General features: G+C 34.6%; 1 protein-coding gene across 2 annotated transcripts; it reads left to right on the top strand.

Moving 5' to 3' along the window:
* Positions 1 to 14725: 14725 nt before the first annotated feature.
* RTH (RTE1-homolog) lies at positions 14726 to 16473 on the top strand. Of its 2 annotated transcripts, none has more exons than XM_089067693.1 (3): positions 14726 to 14896; positions 15190 to 15456; positions 15938 to 16473. In XM_089067693.1, exons 1-3 carry the CDS (start codon positions 14750 to 14752, stop codon positions 16361 to 16363), a joined length of 840 nt encoding a protein of 279 aa, XP_088923819.1. In that variant the 5' UTR covers positions 14726 to 14749; the 3' UTR covers positions 16364 to 16473. The 2 variants fall into 2 exon arrangements, with proteins under 2 accessions (XP_088923819.1, XP_088923820.1); XM_089067694.1 differs by having other exon boundaries at positions 14769 to 14900.
* The last annotated feature ends 2938 nt before the right edge of the window (positions 16474 to 19411 follow it).

Raw genomic sequence — 19411 nt, 5'->3', positions numbered from 1 at the left:
ATGCCTTTTATGGTTCGTTTTTCATTATTGCATGATGATATCATTAATTTATACTAATAATATAACGTGTAGTAATTCTTGGTATTTGTTTATTTTATTTTTTAGTTTATCACTTTTGTGTTTTTAAATAAATTTTACAATAATATAATGTTTTAATAGTACAGTAGTAGTAAGAGCATCCACTATAGAAGGACACTTTTTGTTGGACACTTTTTTTTGTCCACAACCACTTTTTATTTGTCTACGGTCAAAAAAAAAGTTTCCGCAGCAATAATGGACACTTTTGTTAGCCACATTTCACTTTATTTTTATTCTTTGTATATTTTAATTCAATTAGACTTAAAATTCTCGGACTAAAAATAATTAGAAAACGAGATAATAATAAAATTAAAAAGTGCGATGAGACCAAATATTCGTTGTATTAATGGATACCGGAAAATTATACAACGAACATTTTATAAAAAAAAAACATATAAAAACAAATAAAAACACTGCCACCATCTACTCGGTGACGGAGTCGGAATCCTCTGCCTCTTCTTCGTCGCCCACTCCCGCCGGCGCCGCCGCCCCTGACGTCGCCCCTGCCCCCGGCGCACCCGGTGCCGCTGAACCAGTCAGCCCCAGATCCTCTCTGATCCTACACATGAGCTCATAGTATATCGCCATGTGATCGGGTTGGTGGCGGACTCGTAGAAACGGCAGTTCTCTTGCAGTTGTTTCATCAACTGCACATTCAGGTTCCTGTTCAAGACCACATGGGCCCCATGGTCCACAGACTGAGCTCCAGAAGGCGCCTGCGCGCTGCGCGATCCAGACGCGGGCGCCGAGTAGCGGGAGGAACCTGCAGACATTCGGGCGCAGCGGATACTGGCCTTCTGCCCCGGAGGGCGTGAGCGCCTAGTGTGTGTATCAGAGGGCTCCTCCGTTTGGGCGTCGTTGAGGTCGATTGATTGTCCGCGCTGCTGCTGCTGTAGTTCCCAGCTCTGTTGCGTCTATTGCGCTTCGCCCCTTGACCTTCAGTCTCCTCTGCACAGATGGACTTGAATTTCGTGCAGTTCTCGAGAACGAGAAACTCCTCCCAGTGGGTGAACTTAGGCTTCCATAGCGCGTTGTATTGGGACACAGACAGAACCTTCACGTCGGCTTCGTTGCGGCCACTCACAGCGTTGAGAAGGTTGTTGCCGTAGATGCCCGCGAACTTCCTGGTGGGTGTCAGAATCCTCCCAAACTTTTTCCGGATCTGTTCCGCGTCACGCGGTTTGGCGCCTCTCGGCTTGAACTCATTGTAGGTCAACAAAACGCGCTTCCAAAAGCTCATCTCGGTCTGATCGGTGCCAACACAGGGGTTTGATGTGACGGCATCCCATGCCCTCGCCACAGCAATCGACTCGTCTTTGGTGTAGTGCCCGCCCCGACTTGTTACCGCCGACTCGCTACCGCCGCTGCCGCTGCCATCCCCGTCGCCGCCGCCTCTCCCACCACCGCCGTCACCGGAACATCTCGTCGGCGGGGGGTCTCCGGTAGGCCCGGACTCATCAGCCCCATCATCTGCTCCAATGTGAACCTATCGAAATCAGACAAAGGAGTCTGGGTGCGCTGGAAAGAGTGAGAAGGGGTATCCGGACGCGGATGGTTGGGCGAGTCCATAGTGGGTCGATAATCTCCGAATGCCGAACGATCCAAATTCCTCTGATGAGATGACTGACCCCGATATTGGGTTTGTTGCCACGGCGGGGATGTCGGTGACCACGACTGGAATGGAGGGGGACTGGGACTCGATCCCCGGGGGGTGGGACTCGATACCCACAGCTGAGATCGCTGGGAAGAAGGATAGTATCCGTATCCCGATTCTTCCGTGCCGGGTGAATCTTCGTCTCTCCCGTGCATTTGGTATAAAATTCTGTAGAGTGAAATTGGAGGTGGAGTGAAAATGGGTGTGGAGTGAAAAACAAATTGATGGGGTATTTAAATCAGCCAAAAAAATAATTACAAATTCGAAATTAAAAAATAAAAATAAAAAATAAAAGAAAAACGGCGACCGCCGCGGCGGTTTCGCCGCGCAATAGATAGGCGCGGCGGCCACCGCGCTTCTCTCTCCTCCGGCTCGTCCACGCCGCATTCGGGGCGAATGCCCTTCCGCCCCAACAAATTCGCCGCCTCCAGGGCGGACGCGTCCTCCGCAGTAGCCCGCCGCGGCTAAGCCTCAATCGGGGCGGCCGGCGCGCCGCCCCTATAGTGGATGCTCTAATATAGTTATTGGAATGGGTCATCTTCCATTGCTTATAGCATCATAATCCAAAATTAAGACTAAATCTACACTCTTAGATTTTAAAATGAGTAGATGAGATTGAACCTTACGAATTTCAATAAATAGTAGACAAAATATCAACAAAAGGTTAATGTCGTCATTATGTTATCATATGATAATTTTTGTGAGGGTTTTTTTATATCAACATAGTGTATTACAAATATCAACAATATGACATAAAAATATCAACACTAGTACAATAAATATCAACATGTATTTATTGAGATTTTTACATTATTTTATTGAGATTTTATATATATTATATATTGAAATTTTTTTATGTATTTGTTGATAAAAATCTGGTTATCAACATTTACGAAAACTAAAATAAAAAATATCAAATTTCATCATCCTAACGTCGTCGGAACATATGCGAATGAAATCTCGTTGGAATCCTTATAATATTATCTTTAATTTGATATATTTTTTGCAAAAAAATAATTTAAATCGAGAGAGTTATGTAAATTTAAAGTTTTAAGATGATTTTATGGTGATCCATTAACACACACTACAAAAAACTGTCGGTTTACCAGCGAAAATTAGTAGCAGATATAATATGTTGCTATTAGTAGCGGATTGGCGGCGAAATATCCGTTAGTAACTACAAAGCGAATTTAGTAGCAAATTTATGATGGGTTTTGATTCCTCAATCACGGATCATAATTAGCAGCGTATATAGCAACAGATTGATAGTCACTGGTAAGTAGCAACGAACAAATGTCACTAGTAATAAATTACCGACAATATTGCAGCGGATTGATATTAACTAGTAAGTAGCAACAAACAAATGTTGTTGGTAATAAATTACCAACGGAATTACAACAGACTAATTTGCACTGCTAAGTAGCAACAAACAAATGTCGTTGGTAATAAATTACCAGCAATATTGCAACGTATTGATATTCACTAGTAAGTAGCAACAAACAAATGTTGTTGGTAATAAATTACCAACAGAATTACAACGAACTAATTTGCACTGCTAAGTAGCAACGAACAAATCTTGTTGGTAATAAATTACCAACAATATTGCAGCGTATTGATATTCACTAGTAAGTAGCAACTGACAAATGTCGTTGGTAATAAATTACCAACAGAATTACAACGATCTAATATTTTCACTAGTAAGTAGCAACAAATAAATCTCACTGGTAATAAATTACAAACAATATTGCAGCGGATTGATATTCACTTGTAAGTAGCACCAGATAAATGTCGTTGGTAATAAATTACCAACAATATTACAACGGATTGATATCCTTGGTAAGTAGCAACAAACAAGTGTTGTTGGTAATTCTATTACCAACAAATTAGCAACGGTGAATGGTATGCAACTAATTGACAACAACAAATTCTACTGGTAATAATTATTTTATCAAAAAGTTGCAAAATACTAGACTTATATTATTATTATTAGTATTATTATTATGTGCATTAATTTTAATATAAATTACAAAATATTAATAATAAGGAATCATTTTGAATCACAATCACTAGTCAGTATACAAGTGATTAATTTCACTTTTATGTTTCGTCTCACCATCAATGATTGATTTTCATACTCTTGTGGGATGGGTGGAGTATTTCGTAAAATAAAAATATATTATTCTCTTTTATCTTTACTTCTCCTACTTTTATTCTCTCTCATTTAATTCAATACTATAATTTTCTAAAATCAATCACTTATAATAGCCACAAGACATTGCTACTGTCGCTAATAAAATTTATATTATGGAACCTGCACTATTATTTAATTATGAGTTCTTTTTTTCTCTTTGTTTCTTATTATTGAAGCTTCTTGAATAAAACTAGTAAGATAATTTTGTACATGTATTATCTTAATTCATAGTGACCAATCTTTTACAAATATTTGTGTAAATTTTAAATCTAATTTTTTTTATTTATACTATAATTTCTTTTTATAATTGTAAACATCTTAATCCAGATTAATTATCTACATTAATGTAAATTAAAATAATGGTTGTTCGGTTGTCAAGCTTATATTTCGGTATTAAAAATATATATTGTGTTTGGTTCATAAAATTAAATCTCATAACTTAATCTTGGATGAATAGTGATGTGATAATTAGTCATAGTCACCACCCTCCAACTAAAATAATCTAATAACTTAATCCTAGATGATTGTTATGATAACCAAATGATACCATTGTTATATAATAGCATATAATGCTATATTTAAATCATTGAATAAATAACAATCCTTCAAACTAAAGTCATCAAATTAATAAAAATGAAATATAACATAATGATAATAAACTAAAATCTTTAATTAATAAACCATTGTTAATTGTTAAGAGGAGAAGTGATTTATTGTAATTTACTTATAAAAGTAATTTTGTAGAATTATTTAGTAATATTTATTTCCTTTTATTCATTTTAGTTTTATTCTAATTTCTTTTTATTTTCAGAATTCCAGCGGTTGCTCTATTCCCCTGTAATGCGAATAAGCTTTCCACGCATCACTATCCGCGAAGCGAGGACAAATTTGCTGGTGGAAATAAAAGAGTATTCAAAAAATATTGTTTGCATTAAAATTAAAAAAGATAAATATAAAAATAATATAAAATAATTTTGAAGCTAGTGAAAAACATATTTTGCAGAAGAAAATATTTTCTATTAACTGATAAAAATAGAGAAGAAAATTTGAAAAAATGGCAAAGTTTTACATCCCTAAACAAAAAAAATTAAGTGTCTAAATTTATAAAATTACATCCTATCATGGTGAGGCAAAGAAGGAAACGGATGTCTTGAGCCCAAAGACTCCTAATTAATTTTTATTTCCAGAGCCAGAAATCTTGTTCATTCTCACGCTTCTATAGCGAATCTGCAGAATAATTCCCTATAATAGAATCAATCAATTTAAATCAATCACCAATTACTTCCCTAAATCACGCTCCAAAACACGGTTTTGTACACTTATTTGTTCCGCCTCTCTCACACACACAACATTCTTTTCGCTTTTCACAATCACAAAAGAAGTAGCGAGAATCAAGATAGAGACCAGAGAAGAGGAGACACAACTTTCAACTCTTTCTCCTCAATTTTCAAGTTCCGCCAAAGGTAATCACCATCACACCTTTTTTTCCCCTTCCTTTTCACAACGATTGAAGGGCTCCCCACTCCTCAGGATTTTCGAGAAGAACAAGCCTTCTCCCTTTCGATCCTAAGTTCAATAAACGAGAGAAGATAACGATCAAGAAGAAGATTACACTTTTTGAAAGTTAACATATGGACACTTTTTGTAGTGACATGTTAACAGAGTGATTAAAATGATTAATTTGGTCAAAATCAGACAGTTTATATTTGACGGTCCCGTCATTTTTAGACTAATTGTGATCCTAGTTGAAATGTTTGAGACGCAAAAATTCAAAACATAATGTTTCAAATCTAAATTATAAAAAAATGCTCATGGCTGCCGATAACATTCCACAACATTCCACCTTTGAAGGTTCGCTCTCTATTCCATCTCGCCTTCTGTTCATGATTTTGTAGCCATTCATAACACTCATTCCATATGAAAGTGTGGAATGACATAATATGTTTTGTGTAACACCTTCAAAATAGAATTAGACAGAATACATGATTATTAGAATAAAAGAATAAGTATAGAACAATTTTGATAAATTTGACAAGAATTTAATATACATTTGTTTAACATAAATGAAATTGTTGGGAAAAAAAAAAAAAGAATTGGATCAAGCATAAAATTGGTCAAACTCTTTTATATATATATATATATATATATATATATATATATATATATATATATATATATATATTTAAGAAGAAAAAATAAGGGGAACATAAAAGAGATTTTTTTTGAGTTCCCTAGACTCTAGAAGTGCCGAGAATTATGAAGAGTTAGCATAGAGATATTTTATCTAAAACAAATATGTAATGCGTAGAATAATCTAGATATAAATTTTACACGTGTATTATTGATTTGGTGTCATTTGACTCAACTAGTGTTACCACCTGTGTTACGCACGTGACAAAAGAATTTTAAACAATAAAAATATATTAATTTAAAATAAAGAATATAAAGTAAATAAGTATAAAAATATATTTATAGATAAGAAGTAATTAAAATAAGTATTTGTAATATTATAAATAATTAAAAATATTATAAACAACAACAAAAATCTATTTGTACTTCTCTCAACCCACTCTCAATGAAACATTTCATATTTTAGCAAATGATTGTATACTATTTTAATACTTTGATATGAGTGTAGTAGTATAAAATAAAAGAAATAACAAAAGAGGAGATACGTGGATGAAATAGAATAAGACATTGAAATAAAGAAAAATGTAATACTACTATTTACAAAAGAAAAAAAAAAGCAAACTATTTGAACGAATAAATAGTTCATCAGTTTCGATTAACAAAACATAAGTATTCATAATACAAATAAAAATATAAGAAAACCAACAACAAACCAGTAGTTCATAAGTTTTGAAATTGCGACATAAATTGTTTATAACTAAAAACATATTTTTTAGAATTTAGTAGACATGATAAAATAATAAAAAAAATCACAATCAATAAATTTATTTTCATCAAAATTAAATTCAATAGCATATACTATATAATAATGTTTTGAACATTATAAAAAAGAAATAGAACTCAAAGACATACACAAAATTACCTTATCTAGTAGTAGAATAAATCAAAATCAACTCAATTATAACTATGTTTACTTCTAGTAATTTAAATATAAATATATTTATAAATTATATATCTAGATATAAATATTTATTTATAAGTCATTTCAACATATTTAATTAAACTAATATATTATGTACTCCCTCCATTCCCAAAGAATATGCACTTTGAGTTCGACACGAATTTTAGTGCAAAATTGGTAAAGTAAGAGATGTATAGAGAGAAAAAGTAATTAAAGTATTGTTAGTGGGGAATGGGTCCCACCTCATTTGAGAGAAAAGAGTTTCCAAAACTGGAAAGTGCATATTTTTATGAGACGGACTAAAAAGGAAATAGTAATATTCTTGTGGGACAGAGGGAGTATAAAATTGTACTTATTATACACAACAACAATTAATATTATGCAATATTGTTCTTTGTTTGATAATGAACTTTCTAATTTTAGAAAAAAAAATTCTCTCTAATCATGTGAGATTTATTATCCATTAACAATACTTTAAAAACCTTTTCTTTCTATATATATCTCCTACTTCACCAGTTATGCATTAAATTGTAAAATAAAATATTAAAATTATTTTTATAAAGGTAAAATAGACATAAATACCATAGTTAAAAATATGATGAAGCTTATTATTTTTATTTAGTAGTATCGTTATAATATAACCACTTTAAATCTGTAGCTTTTTAAGAAACTAACGTATCAAATGGAGATATAATTCACAATATAATTGGAAACTTTCTAATAAATCACAATTAACACAAATAATTATGCATCTCCATAAAAAAATGCAATCCTATACATTGTTCTTAAAAAACTTAACAAAGAGAAGGTGTAAAAAGTTATGTACAGTTCATTTATCAATTTACGCATTTTTATTTTTCTCAAAACCGTAGCATGTGAAAAATGATACTAACGCAAAGGTTATGTATAGGATTTCACTTTAGCAGTTAATATCATCTCCATTCATAAACACTACATTTAAACCAAAAGAATTCGTATTCACCAAATAAATATATTTTTCAATTGTTCCTACATATTTATATGTGTTATATATTAACCCAACAACACGTTTCACTTAAAATAACTATAAAATTTTATGCATCTTATTTGTTTTGAATAATGTGACAATTTACACTACTCTTTATATTATACGAATCCATACAAACTTGGTAAGTTTATATTCATTTTAGATATTTATAATATCATCTAATTTCGTAAGTTATTCTATAAACTTGGTATTATTATTTAATTAATTGGAGACTAATTAAAATATTTTAAATTGAGTATTAATTAAAATATTAAAATATACTTTAGTAAATATTTTAATCAAGTAAATATAAGATGAAACTTAAAAAATTAAATATTTGCATTGTTGTTTAGCATGTGAATTACTTCAAAGAAGAAGCATTGCAATAATGAATAAAATTTTAATATTAATCCAAATAAAAAAGAAAATTAAACTCTTAGCACAACTCCAATTTAAACCTAAATAAATAGAAAGAAAATTAATATATAAATATAATTGCTTAATCAAAAAAATTTATTTAATAAAAACATATTATATAAAATTTAATAAATAGTAGTAGTGAATAAACCAAACTTTTAAGACATAATATAATAGTCATAGCACCCAATTTAAAACTCTTCTCAATTAAAACTTTTTCAAATTATAGAACCCAATAGACTAAGAGCATCTCTGGTAGCGCCCTTCCCACTAGAACTTCCCAAAAAAACTTTCTGCCACGTCATCACTAGGACTTCCCATTCCACTGCCACATCACTAGGACTTCCCTTGCACTAGGACATCCACTAGGACTTCCCGCAATAAAATTAAAATTCACAATTATTCAATTTATGGAATTAAAATGTCGACACGAAATATGGGGAAAATTCGAATACTTTATTAAAAAGATTTACATAATACTTAAAAAAAATTACATAATTTAAAAAAAAAATTACATAATACTTAAAAATTACATAATCATAAAAAGTCGAGAAATACGACCCTAGGCTCTCACTCCTCCTCGTTCTTGTCCTCGTCCTCGTCGCCCGTGCCGCTGCCGCCTCCGACGTCCCCGCCCCCAATCTCGACGCCATAATCATCAATGGGTGGCATTCCTAAATCGCGCCGACATGGATCGATCATATCCTTGCACATCCTTTTGTGCACAGGATCGTGCGTGCTAAACCACCTATGCATCCTCTGCATCAGGGTCTTCGTTAGCTGCGCGCGGGCGAGACGGTCGTTTACATCTGGGCTTCAGGGGCCTCTGATTCGACCTCGTAGGACCCGCTGCGGCTGCCGCTTCCCCTCACCATCCGCTGCGCAGCCTTTTGCCCCATCGGGCGACGACGACGGCGAGAGTATGATCGTGGTAGCGGGGACACTTCCTCGGCTTCGGGGAGCTCGTGCGAACCAGCACTGCTGCTGTACTCACCGGAAGAGTTGATCTTCGTCCTCTTCCAGCCCGAGTCGACACCCGCACAAAACTTTTGCGAATCCCTGATCATGAGAAAGGCCTCCCATTGGTCAAACTCTTTGAACTTCAAATCTTTGTCGGGGTACTGGGACAGGGCCCGGTTCTTCACATCATCCTCAGACATGCCGCTGGTTGCCATGCGCATGTTGTTTTGGTAGAGGGCGGCAAAACGACTGAGCTTAGGCCTCAACCGATCCCACTATTTCCGGCATTGCTCGGAAGTGCGAGGCTTCGCCCCAGCCGGTTTGAGTGTTAGGTAGGCCTCACTAATGTGATGCCACAATCGGTCAATATACTGGTTCGCCCCGACATAGGGATCCTCGACTACACCGACCCAGGCCTTCGCAAGCGCGGCGTTTTCCGACACGGTCCAGATCGACCTCTTCTCACCCTCCTCCTCTGCCCCCGTTTACGAGGAAGAGCTCGGGGCTTTCCAGTTGCCCTTGCCCCTACCCCCGCCCTTGGCCTTGCCCTTGACTTTGCCCCTGCCCCTTGCAGCAGGCTCCGCCTCATCGGGAGTCTCACGGATCGGCGATAGCCCCAACTCCTGCCCCAGCTCCTCAAAAGAGAAAGTCTCGATGCCGGCGTACTGAATCTCCGGAACAGTACTAGGAGAATCATCGGCCAACAAATCTATATATGGGCAATAGACAGATTCCCTAGGCGTCCTCGGGCTCCTGTGCTGCATCGACCCACCCACCCCGCCATATTTGGCGGCGTACCGCCCATCTCCGCTGCCCCGGGCATCATCCCACCCACCCCCGCCATATTTGGCGGCGTACCGTCCATCCCCGCTGCCCCGGGCATTGACCCACCCACCCCCGCCATATTTGGCGGCATACCGCCCATCCCTGCTGCCCCGGGCATCATCCCACCCATGTGACTCATCCAATTGTACATATTGTAGAACATTTGAGGAGTAATCCCCGCCATCCCTGCCATTTGGGGATTCATCCCCGCAAACTTTCCCTCCTTCCGGTGGGAAGCGTGGGTGTGTTTCCTCCGCTTGTGGTGGGGGAGTTCTTATTGTACTCCATTTTAGTAGAAATGAAATTTGTAGATTTTAGAGAGAGAAACTTGTCAACACAAGTGGTGTGAATGAAATGAAGTTCAACGAGCCCTATTTATAGAGTTTTTTTTAAAAAAATTAAAACTCGGACGTCCGACCTACGCCACAGCGGCGGACGTCCGGTCGGACGTGGGGCGGATATCCGAGCCCATCCGACGGGCATTGGGGATGGGCGTGTCCTACCTTTTTACTCACTACGGCGGACGTCCGGTCATAAACTAATTATCCCTACAAACCCTACATTAAACAAAGTGTTGCATCGCTCTCTCTCCCTCTGTCCCCAATCGCGGGATTCGCCACCACGCCCCCCGCGGCTACTTCTCCCCCGCCGCATTGCTCAAGCAAGCTGCCTCCTCACTTCACCATACTGCCTCGCTGGATTTCCTTTCACCCAGCTTCACCATCCGCCTAATTCATAAGACGCAGTAAGCTCATCCTTTTCAATTTCTAAAAGTTTGGTTTGTTTTAGTTGGATAATTGAAAGCAAGCAAGAGCAAGAAATATCCATAGAAGCAAGATTTAACTTTTTGTTGCCGTCGTCACCCTTCCTGCAAAGCTGCATCGCCGCCTCCTACTCCTCATCTCCGGCATCTCTCTCGCTGTCGCTGCGCTTAACTCTTTCTCCTTCTTCTCACCTTTCTCTCTCATTATCACGCCACAGCCGCTGCTGGCTGCTGCCGTCCACCGCCGCTCCGGCGATGATTGGGGATCTGCACAGCCGCCTCGATGCACTCTTTTCTCCTTCCTCTTTCTTCTTCTCACCCTTCTCTCTCTAGGGTAAATACAACTATTATACATCCTTTACGTCATTGAAATAATATCATATTTAAAATGTTAAAATGTCAAAAGATGAAATTGCCCAAATGCTCAAAAGGACATTTTCGGATAAAAACTAGCCAAAATGACTAATTTTGAAATAAACCTTTAGTCCAATAACTACTGGCGATATTTTTAAGTCCAAAGACTATGGGCGAGATAAACCCAATGTCCAGAGACTATGGGTAAAATAAACCTATAGTTTAAAGATTATTTTTGTAGTTCACTCTTATTTTATTAAAATAATACGTATCAAATTATCATTAAAAAATTAAAATTTCGTAATCATTGTATTTTATTTTTAAATCATAATACTATTACCTTACTAAATTTTATGATTTAAATTATTATTATTATTAGTAAGTGAGTAATAAATATCATGCACATATTCTATATATACTCACGCGTAACACAAAAAAAATTAAAATACTTACACTACATTATTTTTTGACCTCGATATTTATTTTGATACTAGTGTTAACCCACGCGCTATGCGCGACTTGGGAAAAAATACTATGAATAAATAAAATAAAATAAATGATAATATCATTGCATATATAAGATTAAAGATATTTAGGAGAAAATACCATTACATAAGTGACAATATTATTTTATTAGACTTATATATCTAGAGTATAAAAAGCTAATAAAATATTAGGGAACAACAACATTGTCTCGCAAAAAAATAAAATGATGAACTACAAACAAATAAAAAGCGCACATATATAACTACAATTTTAAAAAATAAGTATGTACTATAACAATAAGATTATAAAGAACGAAAAGTATCAATAACACTTTTTTAAAAATTTACATATCTGAGTTAGTAAATTTAGTCAAATCAAATGACCGTTACTTATAACTAAAAATGTTACTATCAATTATATACACAATTATTATTTACAAATATTGAAAAGATTCATAACTAATAAATATTTAAAATCTAGCCTAAAATTTATAAATATTCAAACGACTAAATCAATTTTCTACCTGCACTGTTTCAAAAATGTGGATATACTTTTATGAAATGAGAAATAATATAATTATATCAAGTTCTAAACTCATAAATTATATTAATAATTTATTAAACTAATAAAAACTCATATAATCAAATAAGTTTAGAAACTAATAGTTGCATAAAAAACAAACGCTAATTCAACCTCTATATATGTTGTGGCTCAAAGTTAAAATATCTTAAATTACATGTTTCAATTTATTTAATAAATTTATTATTAAAAAAAATCTATATTTTAAATATATAAATTTGTTGGTACTAAATATAAATATGATTTAATAATATAGTTTGAGTGGTTCAAAACAAATTTAATAAAATTCACCAATTAGTTATGACAATTCTATATTACTTATCACCTCGAACGTTAGCAAATCCATCGTTGGTTTATTGAGATAGTTGTTGCAACGGTCTAACCCCTACACTCCTCACTTTTAACAATATATTTTGATACTGATACTATAGTTCCTCACTTTTAACAATACATAAATAAAAAAGTGTTTTAATGCTTGGTCGGATTCATTAAATTAGCATTTGAGTATGTGCACTGTCATTTCAACATTTTATTCAAAATTATCATATCATGTTATATTTGTAAAAAATGTCTCGGCTTTATCTCCATGCATAATTATATCCCGTCATTTTTTAAGTTCTACCGAAAAAAAAAGGATATTCAAAATTGTAGTACAACATTTTTAATATTTTTAATTCACAACAGATTGAGTAAAACATTTTTTATGATCATAATATGAGTAATTTTTAAATAAAATGATAAAATGAAAGCGATAGAATCAATAATTTACCTATTTTGATATTTTAAGAATACCATATTAGCTTAAGATATTCCAAATTTTATCTGTTTATATTTAATACATATATGATGAAGTTAATTAACACCCAACACCAAATGTTTGCTATTTGTATATTTTTAGTCCCCTGTTGATAATTTGCCTGAATAAGATATCAAAAGGTAAAAAATTCAATTATAAAATTTTGGATAGAAATAGAAATTCTTTTACTATAATTTTTGCTCCAATTCCCATTATTTTTAAAGTAAAATAAAAAGAGAAAAAGACAATAATAGAAAGAAGAAAAAAAAAACCCACCCTAGCAAAACCCCAATAACAAATCTCAACCCTCCAAATAACAAATAGAAAGAATTGCTCCGTCCATAATTTGATCACGAAACTAATTTGTAATGATTTTGGGAAATGTTCCTTGAATCCTAATGCTCAACAAAAACCCAATAACAAATCTCAACCGTCCAAATAGCAAATAGAAAGAATTGCTCCTTCATAATTTGATCACGAAACTAATTTTGTAATGAATTTGGAAAATGTTCCTTGAATCATAAGGCTCTGCAAGATAAAAAAAATATTAATTAATGATTTTAGATAAATAGTTAAAAAATATACTAATAAATAAAAATGCTAAAACACATACCATAAAATCATGGGAAACACATTCCAAGCTCACAACATTTGATTTGTTTTCCAGGTTTGGTCTTTACAAAAACACATACACCGAACTTTGATAACTGATGAAGTTAAGTTATGTTAGATTGTAGATCATTGAGGTAGATGAATTCTATAACGTCATTTTTCTTCTGGCAAAATTACAAAATTAGCAAAACATACAAAAAAATAATAAGGTAAATAGATGAATACAAATACTCCATACTACTATCTCATGGCCGTAGGAAGTTTCTTAAACTCTAGAAAATACTCGCCAATTTCAAAACAAAACTTGGTGACGTTCGTGGCTTGTTTGTTTGGTTGGATTTTTTCATTGGTATTTATAGAGGTTATATTTGCGGATTTAAATTGTATACATTAATTCTCTATTAGTAATGATGTTAAATGGTGCAACGGTTTTCATTAATTAGCCAAGAGCGTTTCAAATAAAACGTTAATTGGCTTTGGAATCTTTCCAAAATTAAATATCAAATTTAATTAGTCTAAATTAATAAAAATACATAAAATGGTCGACCAATTAGTAAAAAATGGCTGCCTGCTAACACTCTCATTTAATTAGTGGAATAAAATGGCTGTGAAATTAACGCTCATTTCATTAGTGGGAAACTGTTTTAAATTTAACGACATGGAATCAATGATTACATAATTTACCTCAAATAAATTCTCATTAATATTTGCCTTTATTTTTATTTTTCCTAGTAGGCGTCCATTCTCATTCTACACCGCATTGTATTCATAAATATTTCAAATCTTAGTACCTTAAATTTATAAATATTAAAGTTCATACCCAAACTTTGTAAATATTCAAATTAAGGCCAAAACTCGCCTTTATATATGTATAGATATATTGCATTATCAAATACTGTTACCTTTAAAAATTTTCAGCGATAAACCATAAATTTGGATGCTAAATCCTAAATTAACTAAACTAAGTCTATGTTACTACTGCCATTCTTCTTTATCCATTTTCAGCAGATCGAAACCGTTCTACAAGTCAGAGTTCCATCCGATCCTCGACGACGGCTGCCTACGTTGTCATTTCTCCACCACAGTAGGTGCCATCTTCCTCTCGATTTTTCAATTCCGTTTTTATGGAGTATTTTTGTATTTAGGAACTTGTGTCAAAATTAGGGATAACGACGCAAATTTTGCCACACAGCTGAAATACAGTAGGAGTAGCTCTCTTTCCACACACTAATCGAAAATCGAGCTACACTTGAACAAATTACATAAAATAATCAATTATTAACATCAGGCGGCGATCATACTAATTAGTTGAAGAAAAATTTCGATGGCGTTTTCCGCTTTTAAGTTTGGGAATTTATTAGGGTTTCTTCGTTTTAGGCAATGGGGTCAAATGAAGAGCGTAGTGTGACGATTGAAGAGAACGAGATGGAATTGAAGCAAATCGAACCAGCTAGAAGCCGATTTCCTTGCTGCGTTGTGTGGACGCCGCTCCCTCTTCTATCGTGGTTCTTCCCTTGCATTGGTCACATCGGGATATGCAGGGAGGATGGAGTCATCTTGGACTTTGCAGGGCCTAATTTCGTCTGTGTTGATAATTTTGCCTTTGGTGCACCAACGCGCTACCTGCAGCTGAGCAAAGAGCAGGTGGAGTTGGAGTTGATTCAATATGAATTTTGATGGATGATGTAAAATCAGCCCTAATATAACTGAATCTGTTGATTTCTTCATCCATCGAGTCTCTTTAATGCATCTACGATACAATGTGCTATTGATTTAAGTGGTGCTAATCATATATCCTGCGATGCTGCACTCTGCGTTTATGATTAGGATAAGTGAATAGCTCGATGGTCAAATGTGAATCGATTTTGTTGGATTTATGTGCTCTTCAATGATATACTGCAGTGATGATCTATGCATTTATGTGCTATTTATTTTGCTGATCTTATGCGGTCTCAAACTATATCTGTAGGGCTGCAAATAATAAGTGAAATATCCCGTGTGCTATCCATTTTTCTGGATTATGTGGTGTTTGTTGATTTTATGGAGTCCCAAATGATGTCCTACAGTAATTAGCTTGTGTTGGTGCGATGTGCTTTTTGTTGATCTTTTGATGTTAATCCTGCAGTGCTGCACTTTTCTCGACTCTCCTGCACAAGAAGACCCGGAGGGGGAAACATTACAAGGTGGCAATGGAAGGGAAGTCACAACCTGGGATGACACGTTGCGCAAGAGCACACTAGAGTACCAGCACCAGTCCTACAACATCTTGACTTGCAACTGCCATTCCTTTGTGGCCAACTGTTTGAACAGGTTGAAGTTTCAGGCTGGCAATTGGAATGTGGTAAGTCTGGCCGTATTGATTTTCATGAAGGGGCGGTTTGTTAGTAGGTTAGCTATTCTTCAAACGTATCTACCATTTGTCATTGTACTAGGCCTTGGTCTCGTCTTTGGAGGTGGGGCCTTCCTCACCTATTTGTTCATTTTCATCTGTGTTCTTGTCGGGTGGTTTCTTCTTGGCACGTACTGTTGCAAAAACCTGATCCATGTGTAGCGTTGTGCTAATTTTGTTCTCTGATAATAGTTGTGCGAGTGTTCACTAGATGTTGATACACTTGAGGTTTTGTACCTAGTTCTTGAGAAAGTGTTGAATTCTTTTCTGTATTTGGCGGTCTTGTGTGCACTTGCATATCTAGAAATGGAGCGAACATGATTTGCTGCAGTTGGCGAGAGAGTCGAGACGATATCGTGTTTACGAAACAAAAACAGGGACACTGTGCATTTTACAACATGATAGTCAATGACGGACCCAGAAAATCCAAATCGTGGGGTCGAAAAATAATTAAGAAATATAATTATTATATTAGTAAAATTTAAATATTGCATTATTTTTGTTTGGCAAGGTAATTAATATAACATATTTTCAAAAATATAAAAAACACATCAAAAACTTTATAAAATTTAGTTGTTTAGACTGTTATATTTTTTTTAATGTTTCTTGTATCATTTATATTATGAAAATATGTTTTTACTAACTGTCTAAGTTTTAATACTATTTAGTTTTATTTGTAATTTTACAAATATTATTATTATTTGCAAATACTAATTAAAATTGAACTCAAAATCAAATCAAATTAAATTAATAATCATACTAATTTAGTAGTAATTGCCAATTTTAAAATATTTTACACGAATTTACACTAATCAAGTACTCCACATCTTATCTTATTACACTTAAACAAAGAAATAAAATTACGCCGCATTAATCAATATCAATATTAAATAAAAATACTACTGTACCTAGTTTTACAAAAACAAATTTAGAGCACTGCGCCGCTCTTCTTCTCCATCATCGTCTCTTCTTTTTCGAAATTTTCAAGAAATTTATTCTCTTTAGTGAAATTATTTCATCTCCCCTGGTCTCTATTCTTCTAATTCTCTTCCTCTTCTCTCTTCCATGTCGACGAAGCAGCCATAGCGTGGGGTCGGAGCCGGAGCAGCCCTGGGTCGACGGCCAATTGTGGGAGGTTCTCGGATGTATTCACGGACCGGCGGTGGGGTCGGCCGACCCCACCCGACCCCACCTGGGTCCGTCATTGATGATAGTAGTAAAGCAAGTCGAATCGATCTCTTGTTAGTTGTTTCCAAACCAAGGACAAAAGAAATTTCACAACACGATGTCAATAAGCAAATCGAGTCGATTTTGTGTTTGCAAAATAAAAACAATAGTAGAAGATTTGTTTTTTCTAAATTAGAGGATTCGGGTCATGAAAATTGAAAACATTGAAATAAGGGCATGTATTATATGCAACTTTATAAAAAGACACCAATAAAATTTGAAAATTGGAAATTTTGAGATTAAATAGAAACTGATGAAACTAATTCACTCATTTTTCCTTCTACTAAATCATCGACTAGACAGTTAAATGGAGTTATAATATAGAAGTAGAAAATGAAATGAAAAAATAATGTTAAACGTAAACGGGATTGAAATTAAATTTTGATTAAATGTAGTTTTAATTATTAGCAGTAGGAGTAGCACATAATAAAATGATAGTGGATTGTGAAGTCCACATTATTAGTGAGGTGTAATCGGTTAAAAAACTTTTCATATTTAGACTTGTTCTACTTTGGGAACGATCTAAAATAATAAAACTAGTCTATTTTTTGAGGATGAAGATAAATACATTGTACTAGTGTACACCTTTCATACTACTACTATAATTCCTAATACACCAATAAATATTAGACACCTAAAATAGGGCTGGGAATTCGGTCATCGGTTAGTCTGTTAACCGATGACCGAACCGAAAATGATGAATCTTGGTGAACCGATAATCGAAAATTTTTAGTTATTGGTTCGTTCGGTTCCGGGAGCAAGGCTTCGATCGATTTCGGTTAACCGATAACCCATCGATTAGAACCGAGAGAAACTATCAATTTCATCATTTATATAATTATTTTTGTTAAAAACTAGTAATTTTTTTCTTTTATTCATTTTAATATTAAAGAATCAAAATTAGCCCTAATTTTCTGCCCTTATTTTTTAATTCCCACCGCCGCTACAGCGTAACAGCGCTACTCCTCCCCTCCTTTCCACCGCCCGGCGACTCCTCCTTTCCACCGCCGGCGATTCTCAGCCCTGCCCCGACCAGCGACCCAGCCTTCTCTCCACCACACCAGCCGCTTCCACCAGCCGTTTATTTACTACATTTGTTGAGGTTTGTTCCCAATTGTTTGGAGTTGTTGGTTAGAATTAATATATGTGATTATGCTGCTATTTTGTATAGAATAATTCATATTTATTCATTTGTTGATTATGTTGCTATTTTGTAGAGAATATAAGTTCATCTAATATTTTGTAGAGAATAATTTGCTTAAGTTATGCTGCTATCATGATTCATTGTCGAATTAAGTTCAATTCAATTATGATAGTTACAGCAGCTATCATTATCGAAGTAAACAATAACCCCACTTAATGCTGTTGATAGTGATAGTGATAGTTTCCATTTCATAATCGAATTAAAATCAACTCAATTAATCTAGTAACTAAATAATAATTCAATAAATAGTTTTTTGAATTTGGACTATAACATGAAAACATGGACTTTGGTTGAATAAGACAGGAAGGGGAGTGAAAGAAAATCTGAGCAAAGTTAAATTTGTTTTCGTTGCATTATGAGATAATTATGATTCTTTTTGTGCCAAGCTAATTTTGAATTTGTTTTCATTGCATTTTGAGATGATTTCTGATTCTTTTGTCCAAATTATGTAGTTGAAGATGTCAAATTCAGAGTCTTTCACCAAAGATATAGGGAGCAATCAGCCGATTAATGATATGCTCGAAAATATTGAAGTTGAAGAATTAGGGCTCGACGGAGAGGAAGAGGGAGAGGGAATGGCGCCCCCGGCATAAAAAAAGCATAAACACGTAGTGAGATCGGATATATGGAAAGAATTTGATAAAGTAGTTGAATATTCAAATTGAAAAAGGGAAATGCAAACTGTGTGGAAAGTTGATAGCTGCCGATCCGAAGAACAATGGCACATCCGCTATGTATAAATTACTACCGACTGTTGGACTGGAGTCAATAACACAAGA

The sequence above is a fragment of the Salvia hispanica genome, chromosome 3 (genome assembly GCF_029641045.1).
Source record: "Salvia hispanica isolate PSC_SH4W2 chromosome 3, Shi_PSC_v1, whole genome shotgun sequence".
NCBI classification, from domain to species: domain Eukaryota; kingdom Viridiplantae; phylum Streptophyta; class Magnoliopsida; order Lamiales; family Lamiaceae; genus Salvia; species Salvia hispanica.
Note: the sequence above shows the minus strand (reverse complement) of the source record. Positions and strands in the feature narration are given on the sequence as shown.